The 24,363-nt window shown below is 39.8% G+C and overlaps 1 protein-coding gene and 1 non-coding gene across 2 annotated transcripts in view; both read right to left on the minus strand.

Annotated features, from left to right (window-relative positions):
* KPNA3 (karyopherin subunit alpha 3) overlaps positions 1-24,363 on the minus strand; it is a 91,687-nt gene that overhangs the window by 4,610 nt on the left and 62,714 nt on the right. The window contains exons 3-15 of the mRNA XM_051832277.2: positions 19,338-19,427; positions 19,124-19,153; positions 18,981-19,033; positions 18,755-18,850; positions 14,516-14,601; positions 11,844-11,930; positions 11,322-11,491; positions 10,105-10,149; positions 6,395-6,526; positions 5,397-5,525; positions 2,038-2,142; positions 1,867-1,938; positions 1,557-1,719 (exon numbers count right to left, since the gene is read on the minus strand). Coding sequence (XP_051688237.1) covers positions 1,557-1,719; positions 1,867-1,938; positions 2,038-2,142; positions 5,397-5,525; positions 6,395-6,526; positions 10,105-10,149; positions 11,322-11,491; positions 11,844-11,930; positions 14,516-14,601; positions 18,755-18,850; positions 18,981-19,033; positions 19,124-19,153; positions 19,338-19,427 — 1,258 coding nt within the window. The remainder of the gene's footprint in view (positions 1-1,556; positions 1,720-1,866; positions 1,939-2,037; positions 2,143-5,396; positions 5,526-6,394; positions 6,527-10,104; positions 10,150-11,321; positions 11,492-11,843; positions 11,931-14,515; positions 14,602-18,754; positions 18,851-18,980; positions 19,034-19,123; positions 19,154-19,337; positions 19,428-24,363) is intronic.
* Positions 181-287, minus strand: LOC127487265 (U6 spliceosomal RNA). Its single transcript, XR_007913940.1, has one exon. It is a non-coding gene; the product is annotated as a U6 spliceosomal RNA (small nuclear RNA).

Raw genomic sequence — 24,363 nt, forward strand, 5'->3', positions numbered from 1 at the left:
TCTTCCTGCTCTAAAGAGCACTATCTGTACTAAATATTCCAGGATGCAATTGTTTTCTGTTCAAAAATGGATAGAATATTCCTACAAAGCAGTCAGTAAAATGTAAAATACAGAACATGACATTATTGAATAGGTACCTTTAAGAATAGGATTTTTAAAAATGTTTTGTATTTCATCACCAGAGAATAATACAGTATTTCAAAATCACAGTTCTTTCTCATTAAAACTTCTTGCTAATCTTCTCTACATCGTTCCAATTTTAGTATATGTGCTGCCGAAGCGAGCACTCTCACTAAAATTTCAACATAATTTTTGTAGTACTAACTCAATCAGGCAGTTGTGGCAAACCTAAAAACCATTAAACTGAGAAGATGGAAACAAACTATCTAGATGACTCAGAAACCATTAACCTCTTCCAACAGTATGAAACCGTATTTCCCAAAGTGGGGCCTATTAAACTACATGATAGAACAAACAAAAAATTGTTTCATTATCAAAGAATTTGAGAAATGCTGGGTTAAACAAAGCTTTATCTACTGCAGTGGTTAGCAAAGCTTTTTTTTTTTTTTTTTAGAAATATTACTATCACATTTATTTTTGTTTTATTGTTTTCATTTTCTTTTTTTTTTTTTAAAGATTTATTTATTTGAAAGAGTTACACAGAGAGAGGAGAGGGAGAGGGAAAGGGAGAGGGAAAGGGAGGGGGAGAGAGAGAGAGAGAGAGGTCTTCTATCCTCTGGTTCTTTCCCCAAATGGCCACAATGGCTGGAACTGCGCCCATCCAAAGCCAGGAGCCTCTTCTGGGTCTCCCAAGCAGGTGCAGGGGCCCAAGGACTTGGGCCATCTTCTACTGCTTTCCCAGGCCATAGCACAGAGCTGGATTGGAAGTAGAACCGGCATCCATATGGGATGCCAACACTGCAGGCTGTGGCTTCACAGCTACGCCACAGCACTGCCCCCAGCAAACCTTTTAATTTGTTACCATACACTGACTTCAAAAGGAATATTAGTGACGGGGCTGGTGCTGTGGCATAGTGGATTAAGTGAGGGACTGTGGTGTTGGCATCCCATATGGGCACCAGTTCAAGTCCTGGCTGCTCCACTTCCAATCCAGCTCCCTGCTCATGCGCCTGGGAAAGCAGTGGAAGATGGCCCACATACTGTGTCCCTGCATCCATGTGGAAGAAGCTCCTGGCTTCAGATTGCCTAGCAGATGGACAATCTCTCTCTCCACTCACCCTCCCACTACCCTGCCCCAAATGCTACCTTTCAAATAAATACATCTTAAAAAAAAAAAAAAAAAGGAGTAATAGTGTCTATTAAAAAGCAATGTCAATCTCTAGAAAAGTGACCTTCACAACCAATGTTTACAAAGTATGGACTAATGTGTTTTGGAAAATCTTCTTAGAATCCTAATAGTAGAGAAGAGAAATATACTTCAGTCATTTAACAACACTGTATGCTAATAATTTTCTTTCTAATCAATTGACCTTAAAGGAACTAATATTTCAGAATTCTAGTGCTTAAGGATTTGTCTTCAATCAATCCACTCTTACCTCCACATTCTTCTATTATTTCAGCTATTGTGCTTGCTTCATCACCAGCCATGATGAGGATGTTTTTGAGACCATCTAGAACCACCTGGACAACTTGAGAATCTTTTACTGACAGTAAGTTGCAGAAAGGTGGTATTACGTTCTGCTGTACAAGGTACTCAACCTAGACAACAGAAGAGAAGCATTTTTATTTACATAATTACCTTGCCCCCAAAAAGGCCACAGGACAGAGCTTAAAAACAATTTGCAACTCCTAAACATCATAATAGTATATTTTCCACTATTAAAATGAGAGTTTTGTCAAACTCACTTGATCTTTTCTGCCACTTATTGTTAAGTTGCTAATTGCCCAAGCAGCTTCTTTTTGTGTTCCAAAGTCCCCCTGAAGGTTGAAAAAAGAAATCATAAAATGAATTCTTTGTCCAAAAAGCCTTGGTTGTAACAGCAAAGCAAACACGAAGGAACTCATGATATAACTGACCTTAGCAAGCTGATGAATAATCATAGGGATTAATCCAGCATCTATTACAGCTTGAACTTGTTGCTGGTTGCCTGCTGTTATGTTGGAAAGGAACCATACTGCTTCCTAATTGAATAAAATACAGGTCACTTTAATGAGAGAAATCATATCTTTAATGCTTTTATATTTTTATTTTAAGATATCTTACATACACAGTAACAAAGCTGCCCATGTTAAAGAGACTGCATCTAAAAAGGATTAGGTTATATAAAGCTTCTCATTTTAAGCGAGTTACAAGCAAACTTCCATCTATAATATTTGGGTCTCGTATATCTGGTCTTAATCATTCAATAATATGTAAGTCCACTAGCCACCAGGCATTTCTCTAGAGAATGATGATATAGGAGAAAACAAAACATAAAAATCTCTATGGAGCTTATATTTCTTTATATTAGCTCCCTCTGAAAGACAGAAATAAACATAAGATTGAATTTCTGAATACTATGTTAAATAAAGCTGCTTTGCTTTACAAACATTTAGTCACAAGAAATACTAATTCAACTATTCTACAGAAACTAAGCATCTAACTAGTCTAAGATGTATTTATAGAATACAAATATTCAAATCGTAAAGGACTTGCAAGCCACAGATAGGTGTATTATAATATTAGTTACCATTAGTCAAGTAGGCATCTCATACATACTTATTCCTTTCCCCCTATGATACTTTCATTTAAGGACATACTGTATCACAGAGCAAAACCTCTCTCTACTTACTTCTATCTGGCTTCCTCATTTCTTAGCTGTTTCCAATTATGGATACACTCAGCTATAACAATCACCTTATATTGTGGAAAATTCTATAGTAAAAAATAATTGGCCTAGAGTCTCAAAGTTTCTGGTTTCATCATCTTCACTGAACAACTGTATCTATAAATGATTTTTGACAACCTTCTTTTCATTAAAAATCTAGCCGTCAAAATATAGTCAAGCAACTATTTTAATTATTAGATAATTAATATTTAATTATGAAACAGAGGAAGAAATGATCAATTCTGCTTTGTTTGGGGAATGGCAGCAATTTAGGCAGATAAAACTACATTGAGGGCCGGCGCCGTGGCTCACTAGGCTAATCCTCCGCCTTGCGGCGCTGGCACACCAGGTTCTAGTCCAGGTCGGCACGCCGGATTCTGACCCGGTTGCCCCTCTTCCAGGCCAGCTCTCTGCTGTGGCCCGGGAGTGCAGTGGAGGATGGCCCAAGTCCTTGGGCCCTGCACCTGCATGGGAGACCAGGAGAAGCACCTGGCTCCTGCTTCGGATCAGCACGATGCACCGGCCGCAGCGCGCTGGCCGCGGCGGCCATTGGAAGGTGAACCGATGGCAAAGGAAGACCTTTCTCTCTGTCTCTCTCTCTCACTGTCCACTCTGCCTGTCAAAAAAAACAACAAAAAAAACAAAAAAACAAAAAAACAAAACTACATTGGGGCCAGCACCATGGATCAGTAGGCTAAGCCTCCGCCTTCAATGCTGGCATCCCATATGGGTGCCAGTTAGTGTCCTGGCTGCTCCTCTTCTGAGCCAATTCTCTGCTAATGGCCTGGGAAAGCAGTAGAGGATGGATGGTCCAAGTGCTTGCACCCCTGCACCCACGTGAGAGACCGGGGCGAAGCTCCTCACTCCGGATTGGCCCATTCCAGCCATTGTGGCCACATGGGGAGTGAAACAGTGGATGGAAGAATTTTCTGTCTCTCCTTCTCTCTATCTCTACCACTCAAATAAATAAATAAATAAAAAGAAAGGAATGAAGTTCTGACACATGCTACAAAATGAATGATTCTGAAAATACGCTATGTGAAGAAAGCCACACATAAAAAGAATTAAGTATTACAAAATTAACAATAGATTTATATATAAAGTTTGAAATCTTAAAAAGTAACAGTTTCTTATGACCTTTGAATTTAGGATCTCCACTTTAGATCTCAATTTTATAGGGAGATTAAATTCTCTCTTTAAGAATGGATACCATTGGGCCGGTGCTGTGGCGCAGCAGGTTAACGCCCTGGCCTGAAGCGCTGGCATCCCATATGGGCGCCGGTTCTGGACTCGGCTGCTCCACTTCCAAACCAGCTCTCTGCGATGGCCTGGAAAAGCAGCAGAAGATGGCCAAAGTCCTTGGGCCCCTGCACCCACATGGGAGACCTGGAAGAAGCTCCTGGCTCCTGGGTGCTGGCTTCGGATCAGCACAGCTCTGGCCATTGAGGCCAACTTGGGGAGCAAACCATCGGATGGAAGACCTCTCTCTCTTTTTCTCTCTGTAAACTCTGACTTTCAAATAAATAAATAAATAAATCTTAAAAAAAAAAAAAAGAATGGATACCATTCATTTCAGTGGCAGATTTTCTATGCTCGCTCACCTAGGGCTACCAATTTAATGCTGTGTCTACTCCTCAATCTATTTAAATATAAAGCCTAGCACTTAACACATCAGTTAAGACACCTGCATCCTATATGAGTCTCAATACGCAGCTCCAGTTTCTGACTCCAGCTTCCTGCTAATGTACATGCTGGGAGGCAAGAGTGGTGGCTCAAGTAAACGAGTTCCTGCCACCCACGGGGGAGCCCTGGGTTGAGTTCCCAGCTCCTGGCTTCAGCTCAGCCCAGCTCAGCCTCAGCCTCAGAAGGCATCTGGGGAGTCAATCAGGGGATGGAAGTGCTCCCTTTATCACTGATTCTCAATAAATATTTTTTTAATTAAAAAAATTGAGAGCCGGCGCCGTGGCTCAATAGGCTAATCCTCCACCTTGCGGCGCCGGCACACCGGGTTCTAGTCCCGGTTGGGGCGCCGGATTCTGTCCCGGTTGCCCCTCTTCCAGGCCAGCTCTCTGCTATGGCCAGGGAGTGCAGTGGAGGATGGCCCAGGTGCTTGGGCCCTGCACCCCATGGGAGACCAGGAAAAAGCACCTGGCTCCTGGCTCCTGCCAGGATCAGCGCGGTGCGCCGGCTGCAGCGGCGGCCATTGGAGGGTGAACCAGCGGCAAAGGAAGACCTTTCTCTCTCTGTCTCTCTCTCTCACTGTCCACTCTGCCTGTCAAAAAAAAAAAAAAAAAAAAAAAAAAAATTGATCTAAAAATACTTTTTATTCTGTGATAATCCGGGAACCTCTTAGAGGAAAAATTTAAAGTTCAAAAAACCATGCCTCTCAAATAAATTTTAAAAAAGTTCAAAGAAACAATTACAGATGGCATTTAAAACAATTCTCATCTTAATTACAGTGGTTTTGAAGAAAATTAGTCAAATGAATATCAAAGAAACAAGGGGACAGTTAAAAACGAGGTGAACAAAAAACAAGAAATATAATGATGAGGACATTACATGTCTTACCTTATTTATTTTCTCTTTCGGATGTGATAAGAGATTTGGGAAGTGTGACAGGACATCACAATTGAGAACAACCTGCGTCTGCTCATCAGTGCCGGTCACTATATTGCCAACTGCTCTGAGTGCTGCCGTCTAGAGTGGGGATAAAATGTTCTCTAAGTTTGTTTGTTTATGATGAAACTGAGTCAATGTGTTTCATAATTCTGAGAAAATGTAAAAACGCAAAGGGTAAACGATGAACACTTTCTTCATTCTCAGACTAGGCATCAAGCAGACTGAGCAGCTGTGAATTTTAAACAGCAATCCCACAAGAAAAAAATGGAACTTTATGGAGAAACTATGTGAAAATTCTTGCAAAAAATTTAAAAAGAGGGGAATTAAAATAAAAACCAAATATTTATTTTTAAACAGCAATTTTTACCTATTACTAAATTGGCACCACAAAAAGATGTTAAAAGAAGAGCTGCAGTCACTTTAGCAGAAGTAGGGCAGTAGCAGCTATCAGAATTATCAGAAGTATAAAAAAATACACAAAACATGAATCTTGCACTAAATAGCAGCTCAATACAGGTAAGGAGAGGCAGATTTGAAAGCTATACCAAAAAATAATAATCATAAAAGACTTGATAATGGAATGTAAAATAAAAAAAGAATTCAGGGTTTTTAACTTAGACCACGCTATTCACTGAAAGGGGATACAGGAAGAGGAACAGGTTCATGGGAGAAGATCATTTCAATTTTGTCTGGTTGGAATACAATGGAAAGCTTGTAGGATTTCTCAGAGGATGTCTAAATGGTCAGAATCAACTAGCTATGAGTCTGAAATCCAGCAAACAATCTGAGGGAGACAAATATTTGGAAATCAACAAAATCATCATAAGGGACTATGGGAAAAATCTGGAAAATAAGTGTTTATAGACAGAATTTAAGCACAGTTGTATAAATTAACTAATTATAGCAGCCATAATTCTATACAAGTAAAAAAGATTTAAAATACTCACTTGAACTTTCACTTCCTGGTGGCTCAGAAGGGGCACAAGAAATGGCACAACCCCAGAATCAATAACCATCTGTATCTGCTCATTACCTCCATCTGTCAAGTATGATAGAGCCCAAACAGTGTCTACAAGAATCTACAGGAAGGAAAGCAGAATATCCAGTTCATGTATTTGTTTCAATGCCTAAACTACAGAACATATCTCAGAAGTGGTGACAGAAAAGGTAACCAAGTTTTATCTTTCGGCATGTAAACAAAAATATCAATCTACTGAAAGTAGTAGGTCCTTACACCCTCTCTCAAAGTCCGTATCAGATCACTCTGCACAAAATTGACACATAGAAGTCTGGGACAACTTTTATCCCATCTTAGCATTTATGTATTAGACAAATCATTTTAAAAATAGGCAGAGGGGCAGGTGTTGTGGTGTAGTAGGTTAAGCCACTGTTTGGGAAACCTGTGTCCCATATAAGAATGCTTGATACCAGTCTTGGCTTCCTATCCAGCTTCCTGCTAATGACCGTGGGAGGTATCAGTGATGGCCCAAATAGTCGGATTTCTGCTTCCCAAGAAGCAGACCAAATGGAATTCTTGGCTTATGGCTTCAACCTATGCTAACCCAGCTGTCCTTGCAGAATGAACCAGCGGATCAAAGATCTCTCTCTCTCTCTCCCTGCTCTGGCACTCTGCCTTTCAAATAAATCTTACAAAACAAAAAAAGAAAAAAGGCAGAACAGAAATTCTTTCCGCTCCCGAAGTCAGAAACCAAATAATGACATGAAAACATATAAAGAATGAGGTCAATGCAACATGCTACTTCAAGTCTAGAAGACACTAAAAAGATTATGTACCTATTCTACTGATTTTCAAATGCTTAGTAATTCAACTTTGCAGACTATTAAAAACTAAACAGATAAATATCTCTGCTTTTTAAATAAATAAATAATTAATTATTTAAAAAAAAAAAAAAAACTAGGCTCAGAGACTTCATGAACTCATTCAACATAAAGGAGTTTGTACATGGCTTTCCTTGGTGTCTTCATAGAGGAATACAACCACCAGCCTCGTCTCATGTAAGATTCGTATTATTGACACTTTGCTGCCCTAGAACAATAGCAGCCACCTGAAATCATGTATCCTTCAAAAAAGCATATAAATAAGAAGAGCAAATAAAACCATATACAACCCAAGCCTTCAGCATTACTGCAAGTCAGAATACTAGAAATTTCAAATTACCTGTAAGGAAAGAAAAAAATGAATTCTAGTTTTTGTTTGAACCTCCTGTCCTAAGCTCTGTGTGAGACTTCAAAGAAGAGTGAGGAGTTTATCTCAGAAGGCCAGAGACTGGGGGCTGATGTTGTGGCCTGCAGTGTCAGCATCCTTTATCGCGCCAGTCGGAGTCCCAGCTGCTCCACTTCCAATTCAGCTCCCTGTTAATGTGCTTGGGAAGGCAGCGGAAGACAGCCCAAGTGCTTGGGCCCCTGAACCCATGTGGGAGATCCGGAAGTTCCTGGATACTGGCTTCAGATCAGCCCAGCTCCGGCCACTGCAGCCATTTGGAGAGTGAACCAGCAGCTGGAAGATCAATCTCTCTAACTCTGCCTTTCAAATAAATAAATAAATCTTAAAAGAGCGGGGTGGGGGGGGCACACAAAACTGTACCCTGCAAAGCCAAAAACATTAGCTCTACCTTTATCCAAAACCTTACTAGAGTATAAGCTTCTTTCATCTAACAAATGACTGAGGAAACGTCAGTGGGAGTCTGATGGTGAGCATTTAATACATCTGATCGTAGATCAAGGGCTGGAAAAATATTTCAACTTAAAAAATGAGAGGGCAAAAGCTATGCCTAAGAGTAGAGTTCATTTACTACTCCATGTGGCAGTGAGAAGGTCTCCCAGCCAGGGGTATACAGGTGCGTAGGTGTGAACAAAGCCTGGCTACCAACCACTCTGGCAGTTACAGGTAACAAGATTTACACAGAAACCACAGTCAGACAACCTAACACCTCAAACATACAGCCACACTGAAAACTACTACCATATCAAGAGTCAGAAAAAATCTCAACACAAAAGAGGAAAGGCAATCAACAGACGCCAACCCAGAAATGACATAGGACACTGGACAAGGACTTTCAAATAACTATCAAACAAATGCTTCAGTGAGCAATTATGAATATATCTAAACCAAAGGTAGGCAGTTTCAGAAAAGAAAAAAATACAGGGGAAAAAAATCAATGAACTCAAACTCAGAGCAATAAAAGCCATCCGATCTTAGTAATAGAAAAAGAAGGAATGAAAAGATGAAAATGAACAGAGCCTCAGGAACTTTTAGCACAATATCATTAGATCTAACAAATGCCATCCGGGCCCCTTCTAATAAGCGGAACTGGAAAAAATATTTGAAGAAACAATGGTGAAAAATGTCCCAAGTGTGGCAAAAAACATAAACCTAAAGATTCAAAAATGAGAGTATGAGCTGAGAAAAAATGGAATAAGCTCCATTGATCATTGTACAGGTAACAGGAATAAAAAAATACCATATAAAATCATTAAAACTGGGTGGGAATTGTGGCACAGCAAATTAAGCCATCACTTGGTATACCCATGTCCCATGTGGGAATGCCTTGGGTAGTTTCCAGCAAATGCACTTGGGAGATCCCGATTAAGTTCCTAGCTCCTGGCTTTGGCCTGGCCCAGCCCTGGCTGTTGTAGGCACTTGGGGAGTAAACCAGAGGATGGAAGATGTCTGTCTCTCTCTTTTTGTTATCCTGCCTTTCAAATAAATAAATAAAAATCAGCGACAGGGACTGGTGCTGTGGCATACTGGGTAGGGCTGCCATATGTAGTGTCGGCATCCCATATGGGCACCGGTTTGAGTCCTGGTTGCTCCACTTCCGATCCAGCTCTGTGCTATGGCCTGGGAAAGCAGTAGAAGATGGCTCAAGTCCTTGGGCCCCTGCACTTGTGTGAGTGACCTGGAAGAAGCTCCTGGCTTCGGGTGGGTGCAGCTCCGGCTGTTGCAGCGATCTAGGGAGTGAACCAGCAAATGGAAGACCTCTGTCTCTCTGCCTCTGTAACTCTGCCTTTCAAGCAAATAAATAAATCTTAAAAAAAAAAAAAAAACTACTTAGCTGGCGCCGCGGCTCACTAGGCTAATCCTCTGCCTGCAGCGCCGGCACCCTGGGTTCTAGTCCCGGTCAGGGCACCGGATTACATCCCGGTTGCTCCTCTTCCAGTCCAGCTCTCTGCTGTGGCCCAGGAAGGCAGTGGAGGATGGCCCAAATGCTTGGGCCCTGCACCTGCATGGGAGACCAGGAGGAAGCACCTGGCTCCTGGCTTCAGATCAGCGCAGCGCACTGGCTGTAGCAGCCATTTGGGGGGTGAACCAACGGAAGGAAGACCTTTCTCTCTGTCTCTGTCTCTGTCTCTCACTGTCTAACTCTGCCTGTCAAAAAAGAAAACAAAACAAAAAACCAACAACAAAAACCCACTACTTAACAATGAAATGAATTAATAAAGTACATGTGATAACTTCTCTAATGTTAGTATTTTTGTTGCCTGTATTACATGCACTATGAGGCTACTTTAACCTTTATCCTATTTTTGAGAATTACTGAGAAACTGTAGAAGTTTGACAAGTTGATAAAATACATACTGAAAATTATTTAAAAACCCTTCCAGTCCCATTAAGAGCAAAATCTGCTTTACTTACATTTATGTCCGTATGGTATATGAGGACACATAAAGCTGGTAAAATCTGAGGAAAGAAGATAAACAATAGGTAACACTAGAAATGATAACTATGTATTTGTCAAACTAAACAACCATGACAGAAAAAGCAGTTAAATACTGTTTGTAGGGCAAGAAAGGCAATGTTAAATTTGTCTATTAGGAAGATAAAAATCTGATAAATTAAGTTTGGAAAAGCCAAAAGCATGTTTTAAATGTTCAATTAGAACATTCAAACAAATCTGGCAAAGATTAATGTACCTTAAAGAAAAAACATTCGTTTTCAATGAACTTCTTTATGACTTATGTTAAGGAGGAAGAATGGAGATGCAAGTACATAGTTACAGCTATTTAGGAAAAACTAATCATCATTGTCTCACTTACCTGATTAAAAGTAAAAATAAGGTTTTATTTAATGAGCTACTTGAGTCACATTAAAGACTCTAACTTCAGCTTTAGTCATGAAATTAAGAAATACAACATAAAGCTTTGGTTGTTGAATTCAAAGCTTACAAATCTCTTTTTAAGATCTGGGAGGGAGAGAGCAGAGGGAATCACATTGCATACCTATGCATAACAACCAAAGATAGCAAACTCTGGCTAAAAGCTATGGCTCATAAAGACATAGAGTCAACAAGTCTCTACATAGTCAAACAAATAAAAGTTAGGTGAGTGTTTTAAAACTCAAAATAGGCAGATCTATTTACCTATTACATGTACACAGGAGTGATTTTACCATTTTAATTAGCAGATTTAATACAAAATGTATCACACTTTAAGAACATTAATTTTGTCAGAAATCAACTGAATTTAAGGCAAATTTACTCAAGAACATTTGTTTATAGTAAGTATACTAGTTTTATATGTAGCAACCCCTTATTTATTTACTTTTTTTTAAGCATTAAACCATCAATGAATGCAATGCAGTCAGAACATTTTAGAATTTTTTTTCTCCTTTTATATTTTTTCTGTTTGGATTTTTTACAAAGTTTCTTTTTGACAAAGATCATTGGAAAGTAAGCATTACGAAGACTGACATTCTTTCAGGTACCACATGACATTCAAATTTATTTCACAGGAGTAATTAAATATGGCATGTCACCTGCAATGAAATCAGTGTATGTGTTATTTCATTTCCTGTGCATGAATACCTACAGCATAAACATAGGGAAAATCTGGCCTTTACAATTCTTCATTTACCTCCTGAACTGTCTCCATAGGCGGTGGGGGATCCTTATTCCTGCAGAGATTGACAATGACCCATGTGACGTTCCGAAGGAAGGTGATGGGAATGGAGGGATTGATGAAGGACAGAAGAGGTTTGACAACTCCCAGTGATATGACATAATCTCTACATTGAGGACCATCACCTACAGAAATGAAAATTGTATTTAAAAAAAATTACATTCAGGATGAGAAAGTCTGAAATGTATGCAATGGCTCATGTTGGGACATTGATGTTCTCTATGTTTCCTCACCATTAGTCAAAGTGTTGTTTCTCCAGATTTTGATTTGGGGAACACAAATTTAACCTACCAATACTGATAGCAAATGTATATATTTTTCAGAGAGGCATCACCTTAAGTTCGTATTTATATGGCAAAAAGATAATCAGCTCACATTAAGTTCAGAGGAAACATAGTGTGTAATGGCTATGCCAATGTAAGGAAAAAGTTAATTAAGATTCTTAATTGTAGTCTTTTCACTCCTGAATGGACTTACCTATGATGTTTCCCAAAGCCCACACTGCTTGTTCACAAACATTTTGATGTGGTGAATGGAGAAGTCTCAGAAAAAGAGGTACTGCATCTGTAATAAAAGAAAAATGAATATTTATATTGAAAAAAAATTCTGATGAGTTTATACAGTTAAGCCTTAATATGCTGATAAAATACACAAAGCCTGACACATTGTATAAGTGGTTGCCCAATTACAGTTCACTGAAAGAATAAATATGGTGAATATCTTTACCCTAAAAATGATCAATTTCAGTATTTTTCCTCTAGTGATAGTTAAGCAACACATGAACTGATAGTATCTAAAGGCTGCTAATTCATAAAAAAAAAAAAAGTAACTTACTGTGTAATACTTTGGTCAATTAATTTCAATTCCTGAGATGGGATTACCCAAAGGACTGATTAATGTCACATCGAGTCTTTTTGCATTTTACAATAGTTTGTCATTATAATCCTTACTCTTCACACAACTTACACATTACACCTATTTCCAAGAACACTTTCTTAATTTCAATTGTATACTACCTCCAGGGTTTTATGCCATACCTGTATTATCTAACTTTCTTATTAAAATTGATGCACAGTTTAAAAAATTGACTTATTTTCATCTACTTGAAAAGCAGAGCGACAGAGGCAAAGACAGATAGAGATTTCCCACCCGCTGGCTTACTTCTCAAATGAGCACAACAGCCAGGTCTGGGCTAGGCCAAAGCCAAGAGCCTGGAACTCCACCGTGGACTCCTATGTGAGCGGCAGGAACACAAGCACTTGAGCTCCCACCTGAACTGCTGCCCTGCAGTGTGCATTAGCAGAGAGTCGAATGGGAAGCTGACCAGCTGGAACCAGAGCCAGCACTACAACATGTGACACAGTGTCCCAACCAGTGGCTTAACCCACTATGCCACAATGCCTACCATGGTTTACACTGTTAACAGCTTTATTTAGACAAAATATGTGCAACAGAAGTTATTTCAATGGATAAGTCAATTATTTTTAGTACTTCCAGAGTTGTGCACTGTCACAAACTTATTTTACAACATTTTATCACCCCCAAAAGCAACTCCATGCCCCTGACAGGTGCCCCCCAACTTACTCTTCTGTTATGCACTCCCCTAGCCCTACACATCTCATATAAATGACATCATAATCTACAAGGGTTTTTGTGTCTGGTTTCTTCCACTTACTATAAAGTTTTCCAGGTTCATCCATGTTGCAGCACATATCAGAAATTCACTATTTTTTTTATTGCTGAAATTGTATCCCACTGTTATCCACATTTTGTTAATCTCAGTTAATGGATATTTGGATTACTATAAATACCAATGTTTTTAATATATGTGGACATGTTTTCCTATCTCTTGGTTTCACCCAGGAGTAGATCTGTGGGTCATATGGTAACTCTGTTTAACCTTTTGAGAAATGACTACACCATTTTACATTCCCATCAACAATGAGGGTTTTAAGTGACTCACATTTTTAACTTATTTTTTTACTTATCACTTCTATAGAAAAGAGACCAGTATCACTTACCACAAAGAGATAACCAAGAAATAAATAATAAAAATAAACCATTGTTATTAAACTCTGCGTAACTAGTTTCTATTCAAAGTCCCAATCTAAAATTTGTTCCCTTTTTGTTAACACCGAACTAGAAACTTTCTTAGACATTTCTTATTGAAATATCTGAAAAAGAGTTTAAAGAGAATAATATTCTTACTACATGATTCAATATAACTTCATTGCTTTATCAAATACTACTTAAAATCACCTTGCTTACTACCTAAAGTCTCACACTGTAAAAACAACATACTTGGTGATATCTAGGGTTTTTTCAAAGAGCATGTGTCAGCTTTGGTCCATACACAAATAATTACCAGTCTATCTTAAGGTAAGAAAAATTATAAAAATATATATGTTATAAGCCTAAAGATATAAACCACTCAGCACTCTGAAGGAACTAGAAATAGAAATTTAAAACAGTATATATTAAATATATATTATATAACATAGAAATTATATATTAGTTAATATAATATATATTATATAATATATAATGTATACATTATATATTAAATATATAAACATATATTAAAATTATATATATGTATATAATTAAAAGATAAAACTCCACTCCCTTTTTAGTAACCATAATTTTTTTTAAAATCTCATTTATTTATTTTGAAAGAGTTACAGAGAAAGGTGGGGGGAGAGAGAGAGAGAGAGAGAGATCTTCTATCCACTGGATTTAAAGATGGCCACAATGGCCAGTGCTGGGCCAAATCAAAGCCAGGACCCAGAAGCCTCATCTGGGTCTCCCACAGGGGTGGCAGGGGCCCTAAGTACTTGGGTCATCTTCCAGTGCTTTCCCAAGCTACTAGCAGGAAATCAAATCAGAAGTGGAGCAGCTGGGACATGAACTTGTACTCACATTTGCCTAATGTTGTAGGCAGTTGTCTTACCCTCTATGCCACAAAGCCGGCACCAGTGACTATAACTGAAATTAGTTAATGATAACTGTTTGGAAAAAAGCAATCATAGAAAAAGACTTGTTAAATTCACCAGTTTAAAAATGTTACATAAAATTCAGTCTTTATTAAAACTCCACTTCCTTACCATCATAAAAGAAAATTCCAAGAATGAAGACTTTAATTTACTTACTAGACTGCACAACAGCTTGAGTCTGTGCAGAAGTTCCTGATGCTATATTAGTTAGTGCCCAAGCAGCTTCAAACTGTAATGATGGGCTGTAAACACATAAACAAAAAACAGTTAAAACATCTCTTCAGCACATAACTATCACTTAAAATTTATAAACCTCAGACCTACATGGCTATCCCTATGGCTTACGCTGTCCTTGGATTGTACCTTGTTATATCCAACTGCCTGCTGGACATCTCTACCTGTGTATCTTACTGGTTCCCAAAGCCAGTCACTGTAAGCTCACTCCTTTAGATCCACTGGTAGTGGCAATTTATAACTAGTCATTATTCTCTTTGACTTCTTTCATTCCCACAGGCACTGTATCTAACAGATGAATCACGTCAATTTTACCTCCTAAACATTTCTTGCACTTATAGAATCACTTCTGGTATCAATGAGACCCTCACCATCTCACTTAAATGATATTGCTAAAAATATTCATAGAATTCAAAATGATTTTTCCAGCAAAATAAACTCGTATTTATAAAATTCTGAAGCACCCTCATAATTCTGGATAGTGATGGAAGACCTCACAAAGACAGTGAAAACTGAATTAAGCTTTCAAAAATAGATTTTACAAGGCAGGCATTGACGGGGTGGTGAACAAAAAAAGATCATGAGTGAAATGATCACTTGTATGGATGACAGGAAATAGATCAAAAGAGCCAAGGAGATAATTCCAAAATGTAACAGGAGTGTGTGCGTGTGTGTTGTGGGTGGTGGGGTGGGGTGGGGGTGGGGAGGAAGAGGGGAGTAAGGAGTGTTTTTCAAGTCTTAGGCTTTAAAATTTGGCATTTGTTCTACTAATTATAGGGTGCTATGAAAATAATAATAAAGAAAATAATATTAGAGTCAACTATATGCAGAATGGACAAAAAAAGTTAAAGAGATCTATTAAAAAGGAAATTACTTGAGGCTGATGCTGTGGCACAGGGAGGTTAAAGCCCTGGTCTGCAGTGCCAGCATATTTTACAGGCACCTGTTTGAGTCCCAGCTGCTCCACTTTCAATCCAGCTGTCTTCTATGGCCTGGGAAAGCAGTAAAAGATGGCCCAAATGCTTGGACCCCTGCACCCACATGGGAGACTGGAAGAAGCTCCAGGCTCCGTCTGGGCCCAGCTCTGGCCACTGGGCCATTTGGGGTGTGACCCAGCAGATGTAAGACCTCTCTCTCTGCCTCTGCCTCTCTGTAACTCTTTCAAATAAATAAGTAAGTCTTTTTTTTTAAAAAAAAAAAAAAGGGGCCGGCGCCGCAGCTCACTTGGCTAATCCTCCACTTGTGGCGCCAGCACCCTGGGTTCTAGTTCCAGTTGCTCTTCTTCAGTCCAGCTCTCTGCTGTGACCAGGGAGTGCAGTGGAGGATGGCCCAAGTGCTTGGGCCCTGCACCCGCATGGGAGACCAGGAGGAAGCACCTGGTTCCTGGCTTCGGATCGGCGCAGCACACCGGCCATAGTGGCCATTTCGGGGGTGAACCAATGGAAAAGGAAGACTTTTCTCTCTGTCTCTCTCTCTAACTCTGCCTGTCAAAAAAAAAAGGGGGGGGGGGAATTACTTACGTTGAGTCAGAATAGTCAGATGAAAGAATATAATTTCCTTAAGCAGAATACCAAGATAGTCAGCAAAAACTCAGAAAGTCAAAGGTTAAGAAATTGGAAGAAAAGTCTGTAAATACTGAAGAAAGAAAGTAAAGCTGCCACTATTAAAAGGTTAAAGAGCTCCAGGGAGGAAAGGTTCTAAGGAGAATAAACACATACTGCAAGGTATGAGGATGGAAAATATATGCTGCAGGTTAAAAAGCAAAGATGAAAAATGGAACAGCAGGTGAGAACTACAGGATGGATTCTGGCTGAAGGCAAGGGACAAGAAAGTATCAGAAGCAGAAGAGAAGTGAAAGGACAACAAGATCAGTGTTGTCTTAGACTAGAAGGAGAGCTATGCAGGCTATTGGTCTGGCATGAAAAGGCAAGAGGAGTTGGAAAATGGAAACAAGAAAGAAACTATAATTAGAACACCAGAGAAAGTCTTCCAATATGCCATGAGAAAACATAGTACAAAAAAGTGATGCAATGTGAATAATAAATAAACCTAAGTGTATTGTAAAGAGTATTTTGTACATAACATTTCCATTCCTTACAACAACTTAATTTTTTTAAAAGATTTATTTATTTATTTGAAAGGCAGAGTTACAGAGAGGCACAGGAAGAGAGAGAGAAAGAGGTCTTTCATCCACGGATTCACTCCCTAAAAGACCGCAATGATCAGAGCTGGGCCCATCCAAAGCCAGGAGCCAGGAGCCTCTTCCCAGTCTCCCACGCAGGTGCAGGGGGCCGAAGGACTTGGACCACTCTCCACTGCTTTCTCAGGCCATGGCAGAGAGCTGGATCAGAAGTGGAGCAGCAGGAGTCGAACCAGCACCAGTATGGGATGCTGGCACTACAGGCTGAGGCTTTACCTGCTAAGCCACAGTGCCAGCCCCACAACTTAATTTTTATACATGAGGTATCTAAGGCTCAAAAGCCACTTGGGTTTTGGTCAATGGCAAACCCTGAATTTAAACCAGAGTCTATTAAGCTTTGAAGTCTACAGTCTTTTACACTATAACACAACTTCCCCTGACAAATTCATAACTCAGATCTAAGTTCCCAACAATTTTCTATTCTTGCTTTCTACAGGTCTGTGCTTTATAATTATTCATTAAGCTGTATTATTTTTCTGTACACATGCTATATATGAAAAATACTCATAAATGAGTCTAGGTGAAAGAGTAGAAAAGGAAGAAAGGAAAAAAAGGAGAAATGACAACCAAGAACAAAAAGGAGGCTCCAAATAAAAGAGGTAGGATAGAATTTCATCTTTTTTTATTTTTTATTTTTGACAGGTAGAGTTACAGACAGAGAGAGAGAAAGGTCTTCCTTCCGTTGGTTCACCCCCCAAATGGCCGCTACGACTGGTGCTGCGCTGATCTGAAGCCAGGAGCCAGGTGCTTCCTCCTGGTCTCCCATGCAGGTGCAGGGGCCCAATCATTTGGGCCATCCTCCACTGCCTTCCTGGGCCACAGCAGAGAGCTGGACTGGAAGAGGAGCAACTGGGATTAGAACCTGGTGCCCATATGGGATGCTGGTGCCGCAGGCGGAGGATTAACCAAGTGAGCACGGCGCCAGCCCCTAGAATTTCATTTGTAAGTAGCTGAAACAAAACTTACCTCTGTTAACTGAGTTACAGAAAATACACACGATAGAACAAAACAGTGCTAAGGGCCTGGGGGGAGGGGGCTGAAAAGGGTTGCTGCACACAATGCAAGCAGCAGGTATTTTTACAGGCTAAAAACCCTTACTGGTGACATTTCTACAGCACTATTACTATCTAGTCACTTGAAAAGTCCTTGAACAACATCTAGCAAACTGTCTCAAGTTTCATTCTAAATGCTCTTAAATGCAAAATACAGCACTTGTTTGAGTATTCTGGATTTCAAACTTACATTCTCCCCAGTTAATTCAAATTGATGAAGTTTAAGAGATGATACCAGCTATCTCTAAATACAGATGGAAATGAGGCCAGTACCTCAAAGTTCCTAAGATATTAAGTGGTGTTTTTACTCTTTTCTTCAGCATAATTATAAACATCCCCTTTATTCTTAATTTAACTCAAACAAAAAGCATGAGATTGGATAAGTAATCATGGCTGGAGTTATGTTAAAGACTACATAAAAGATGAGCAGTAGGCTGGAATATTCCCAGGATAAGAAAGGGCCACTTAGTTCTGGAAACAATTTATGTTGACTCAGCCATGAGGTTAATCTATATATAGACTCATAAGCAAAGAGTGACTCAAATGCTATTTGAGTTGTTATAAAATATTACTGATAAAAAACCCTAACAAGTAAATATTATAAATATTTTATATAAACTAGAATAGACAATAAACAGAAGCTAAATATTTCCTAAAAATATATTAAATTAAAACACATACATATATATATATATGTGTGTATATATAGACATATACACACACTTTAGAAACTAAAAAGAAAAGCATTTTAGGTCTGCTGACTATGATCACAAAGTAAGAAAATAACAGTGAAATGCATGAGAACTGAAAAACAAAAAACGCAACACCAAATTGAATCCACAGGTTACATAACAATTCTAAATTTTAAGTTAACTGGAAAAAAGGGAAGGGAGTCAAATCCATACTTACTTATCATCCCTTTCTAGACATTTGACCAGAATTGGTAAAATCCCAGATTTTATTAGGTCATCAATTGGTGGGTTTCTGTCACTGGATAATAGTTTTCTAAAAAAAGAATAAGAAAATAATGGCCATAATTTTCAAATGACAGAAATAACAACGTACTCCTTCCTTCAAGCTTATCAGCCAGGTCATCTGGGGCATGACATAATTCTCTGGACAAATTTGTATTTACCTTGCTGCCTGGACAGCACTCAACTGGACCACTGGGTTATCACTTGTGGCATTCTGTAATACCAAATGTGTATTTCAGAAAAAAAATTTTTTTTTAAATTTAAAAACATTTAAGAATGAGAATACTAAATGAATATACCATACCTGCAATATAGCTTCTAGTGTTACATTTTGCTTAAAAAGAAAAAAAGTAGTTCAGATTTTATTAGCAAAATTATATTTATTAAATACAGTATCTATAAAGTTAGAGTTATCATACCCTAATTATTATCATGAAATCGATCTTAAGTTAAAAGCTAATTTCTCCTGGTTACTATAAAAATTATTTTAAACCTACTGTAAAAGCAAGGTAACTTACTGCTTTAAAATCAGCATCAACATCTGAATCTTCTAAACTTTCTTCTTGGGGAACATTTCTCTTTTTCAATAAGTGTTCATCTCTTTTGTTCTGAAAGGCATTAAGAAGTAACAAAGACTGCTGTTAGTGAAAAACCCAATAAAATCATTTCACCTTTAGGGAACATTTAGTCTAGAGGTTAAGACATCAGCAGCCCTTGGCCGGTGCTGTGGCTCTCTTGGCTAATCCTCCACCTGTGGCACTGGCATCCCATATGGGCGCCAGGTTCTAGTTTCAGCTGTTCCTCTTCCAGTCCAGCTCTCTGCTGTGGCCCGGGAGGGCAGTGAAGGATGGCCCAGGTGCTTGGGCTCCTGCACCCACATGGGAGACCAGGAGGAACTACCTGGCTCCTGGCTTCAGATTGGTGCAGCGCCAGCCGTAGCGGCCATTTGGGGGGTGAACCAATGGAAGGAAGACCTTTCTCTCTCTCTCTCTCACTGTCAAATAATAATAATAATAATAAAAAAAGATATCAGCAGCCCCCATCAGAGTGTTTGGATTCCATTCGTGGCACCAGCCTGACTCCAGCTTCCCCTTAATGCAGATACTGCAGGCAGCAGTGATGGCTCAAGTAATTGGGCTCCTGCCACCCACATGGGAGACCTGGACTGTGTGTCTGGCTACCTGCTTTGGCCACAGCCCAGCACCAGTCATTTGCAGGCATCTGGGAAGTGAACCAACTGATAGGAGCTCTTTAACTAAATTCTTAAAATAATATAATAAGTTTAAAATAATTTCAACTTTATTAGGTGATTGAGAAATAAATACTGAATTTCTAATAAGAGCATGATTAAATGTGAATACTTCAAGTAAATGACAAACGTACATTTTGATCTTGGTAACCAAATTAACTGGTTTTCAGCCCAGCTTTTACATATACATGCACTTTATTAAGCATCAACTATTTGACCAACACTGTACCTCTTGATCTTCAGAGAAGACAAATTTGGGGGTGCATATTACTATAAAATACTTCGACTAGTATGTCAGTTTTCTTGTATTTACTACTAATGGTAGTCTGAAGCAATTTAAAGAACCAGCTTAATGGGAAAAGCTCAAGGATCAAATGTTAAGGCTTATTACGCTTATTAAGGGTGGGGAGTGGGATTTCACTAACATAAATACTACCTGTTGGCCACCCTCTCCAGATTTAAACTCTTGTTATCTGGTTGTATCAAACAAGAATCTCTACTAGCAAATGTATTTTTTTTAATTTTTAAAAAATATTTATTTATTTATTTAAAAGGCAGCGTTACAGAGAGGCACAGACAGAGAAAGAGAACCTTCCAACCGCTGGTTCACTCCCCAAATAGCTGCAACCAGGAGCCAGGAGCTTCTTCCAGGTCCCCACACAGGTGCAGGGGCCCAAGCACATGTTATTAGTAAAATGGTGCCATCTTATCTGGGGCACCATCTCAAGCCCCAGACGCCAACTTGTACAATAAGCTTTGATCCTAAGCGCAACCTAGCTTACTATAAGTCAGGTGACCAAATGGCACACTCCAAGAGTAAGCTCCACCTCCACCCTAATGGGATTCGCTGCTCCTACTTCTGTCCCTCTGCAAAGCTATGTAAGACTTGTTCTCCTAGTACAGGCTGCTCTTCTCTCATGCATGGGGAGGCAGCCTATTGGGTCCCCACCTCTACCCCCACCCTAATAATATACCTCCCTTACTCCGGTGTTTGGTGTGTTTTATGGTGGCCTTTCACTTGGGCCACCTTCCACTGCTTTCCCAGGTGCACTGGCAGAGAGCTGGATGGGAAGTGGAGCAGCCAGGACTTGAACCGATGCCCATATGGGATGCTGGCACTGCAGGCAGCAACTTCACCAGCTCTGCCACATCACAGTCCCCTCTTCCACTTCCAATTCAGCTTCTAGCTAATTCACCTGGAAGATAGAAGATGCTGGGCCAGGTACCTGAGTTCCTGTTACTACATGGTAAATGCAGCTGGAGTTCCTAGCTACTGGCTTCAACCTGGCCAAGCCCTGAATGTTGTGGGTATTTGGGGGGTAAACCAGCAAATGGAAGATCTCTCTCTTTCCTGCCTTTCACATAAATAAATATTTAAAAAATAAAGGCGCCGGCGTGGTGGCATAGTAGGCTAAGCTTCTATCTGCAGTGTCGGCATCCTATATGGACTCTGGTTTGTGTCCTGGCGGCTCCTCTTCCAATCCAGCTCCCTGCTAAAATGACCTGGGAAAGCAGTGAAAGATGCCCAAATGCTTGGGCCCCTGCAGCCGAGTGGCAGATCTGGAGGAAGGTCCTGGCCCCTGGCTTTGGATCAGCCCAGCTCCAGTTGTTGTAGCCATTTGGGAGAGTGAACCAGACGATGAGAAGACCTGTCTGTCTCTCCTTTTATGTAACTCTACCTCTCAAATAAGTAAAACCTTTTAGAAAAATCTATTATATAAAAGTAGTAATTTCAAACATATTTTGAACTTAATCCATTTAAAAGATTTTAATAAAGTTTACCTACCAACAGATTAACCAATACCTCCTTTCCAATTACTCTAACCTTGGTCACATTATATTCACAATCTCCTATATGCACAGATCCCCAATCTGAAGATAGCAGGACGGCCCAGCGGCTCACTAGGCTAATCCTCCGCCTGAGACGCCGGCACACCAGGTTCTAGTCCCGGTTGGGGCACCGGATTCTGTCCCGGTTGCTCCTCTTCCAGTCCAGCTCTCTGTTGTGGCCCAGGAAGGCAGTGGAGGATGGCCCAAGTGCTTGGGCCCTGCACCTGCATGGGAGACCAGGAGGAAGCTCCTGGCTCCTGGCTTTGGATTGGCACAGTGCCGGCCATGGCAGCCATTTGGGGAGTGAACTAACGGAAGGAAGACCTTTCTCTCTGTCTCTCTCTCACTAACTCTGCCTGCCCAAAACAAACAAACAAAAAGTATGAATGGTATATATTCTTTATCTGGTAAGGAATCTGGTTTTCATTCCTACTTTGCTTGATTCTTTTTTCTTTTTGAGCCATGAATGAATGCTTAATTTTATCAAGTTGAGCTTCTTTTAGATTTACTGAGAGTTTATACTTTTCTCCTTTCATCTGTAAATATAGCAAGTTAATTGATTTTCTCATGTTAAACTTGCAAGTCCTAGGATAAGCCTTTCTTGATTTTTTTTTCAAGCATTAATTACTGGACTCAATTTGTTAATAGAAAAATAGGGAAAGAAAAGTCCTTAATAAACTAAGTAAAACTGGCTTTAAGCACTGCTAACTGACTTTAAGCATTGCTGAAGATTATGGTTTTGTTAGTTTCATAAAATAGGTTAAGAAGTGTTCCCTCTTTACCAGTTCTGAAATCATTTAACAAAGCTCAGTTACTTGTGCTTTGAATGTCTCTTGGAGTTCTACCTGTAAGACTATCTTTTGCAGCAGAGGTACGAGAGATTAAATTTCAGCTAATATTAATTTATTCATTTTTTTCCTACATTTTTGAATTGGTTGGGTAATTTTTCCCAGCTAGGAAACTGTCCACCTAAGTTTTCAAATTTGTCAGCAAAAAGTTACTCATAATCAAATCGTGGTAGATTGCTTGCAAAATGCCAATGTCCTTTCCATATCCAGGCCTCTAGTCCAGTCCTGCAGTGATTGTAGGCCCAGCTATGTGACTTGCTTTGGCAATGGGCATTAAGCAAGCAGACTTGAGCACTGCTTACACATCAGCACATGACCTCTCTTGCTGCTTTTTGTTTTCGTCATGTGATCAACCCCAAGCCTGTGGAGGACAGAATATGTGGAGGACAAATCAAGGGCCTAGCCAACAGCCAGATGTTTACCTGAGGTCATCCCAGATCATCTAGTCACCAACCCACTCACCAGCTGACCAGAAAAAGGGAGCCCAGCAGAAAGCAGCTGAACTCATCCAGACAGAAAAAAAATACTCTGCTGGGGCTGGCGCAGTGGCATACCAGGTAAAGCCACTGCCTGCAGTGCTGGCATCCCATATTGGTGCTGGTTCGAGCCCCGGCTGCGACTCTTCCAATCCAGCTCTCTGCAATGGCATGGGAAAGCAGCAGAAGATGGCCCAAGTCCTTGGGCCCCTGCACCCGCATGGGAAGACCCGGAGGAAGCTCCTGACTCCTGATCGGCGCAGCTCCGGCCATTACAGCCAATTGGGGAGTGAACCAGCGGATGGAAGACTCACTCTCTCTCTGCCTCTCCTTCTCCCTCTGTCTCTTTCAAATAAATAAATAAATCTTTAAAAAAAATTACTCTGCTACCACACAGACAGATGAACCAAATAAAGTGGCTACTGTTTTAATCTATTTGTTTTGGAGTGGTTTATTCTGCATCAAAAACTAATGTACTAATGGTTTTCAATTTATGATATATTTCCATTAATACGCTTTTAAAAATTCTTAGCATTGCCCATTCTGTTTCTTCTCTCCTCTGGCTAAAAATTTCCCTCAGGAAGTATCAATTTAATTGCATCCTACAGGTTCTGACATGTGATTTTTTTCCCCTCATGTTCATATTTAAGTATTCATGAGTTCCTAATTACTAGGGCTTCGTTGATGTCCAATGTATATAAAAGTACCTAAAACTTTCCTATGAGGTTTTTGTAATTGTCATAACCACTGATTTGAAACGTAATTACATGAAGTCTGAGAACTTGTCCATAAAACACACTGATTTTAGCTGACATCTGCTTTCTACTAGAAATTCTAAAACTTTCTCAGTCCACGGGGTAAGCTAAAGAAAATCCCCAACAATTTCTTCTGTCATACATGTAAGGCCAAACAACTTGTCATTTGGATAAAAGACAAGGGAAACACATAAATTAAAATGAATTATTTCATTCTTTTATGATAAAATATATAATTGAAAAGAATGCACTAGGCGCTGGCACTGCGGCATAGCAGGTAAAGCCAACACCTGCCGTGCCGGCATCCCATATGGGTGCCAGTTTAAATCCCAGCTGCTCCACTTCTGATCCAGCTCCCTGTACCAGTTCTAGTCCAGGCTGCTCCT

Source organism: Oryctolagus cuniculus, chromosome 9, assembly GCF_964237555.1.
Source record: "Oryctolagus cuniculus chromosome 9, mOryCun1.1, whole genome shotgun sequence".
Taxonomy (NCBI): Eukaryota; Metazoa; Chordata; class Mammalia; order Lagomorpha; family Leporidae; genus Oryctolagus; species Oryctolagus cuniculus.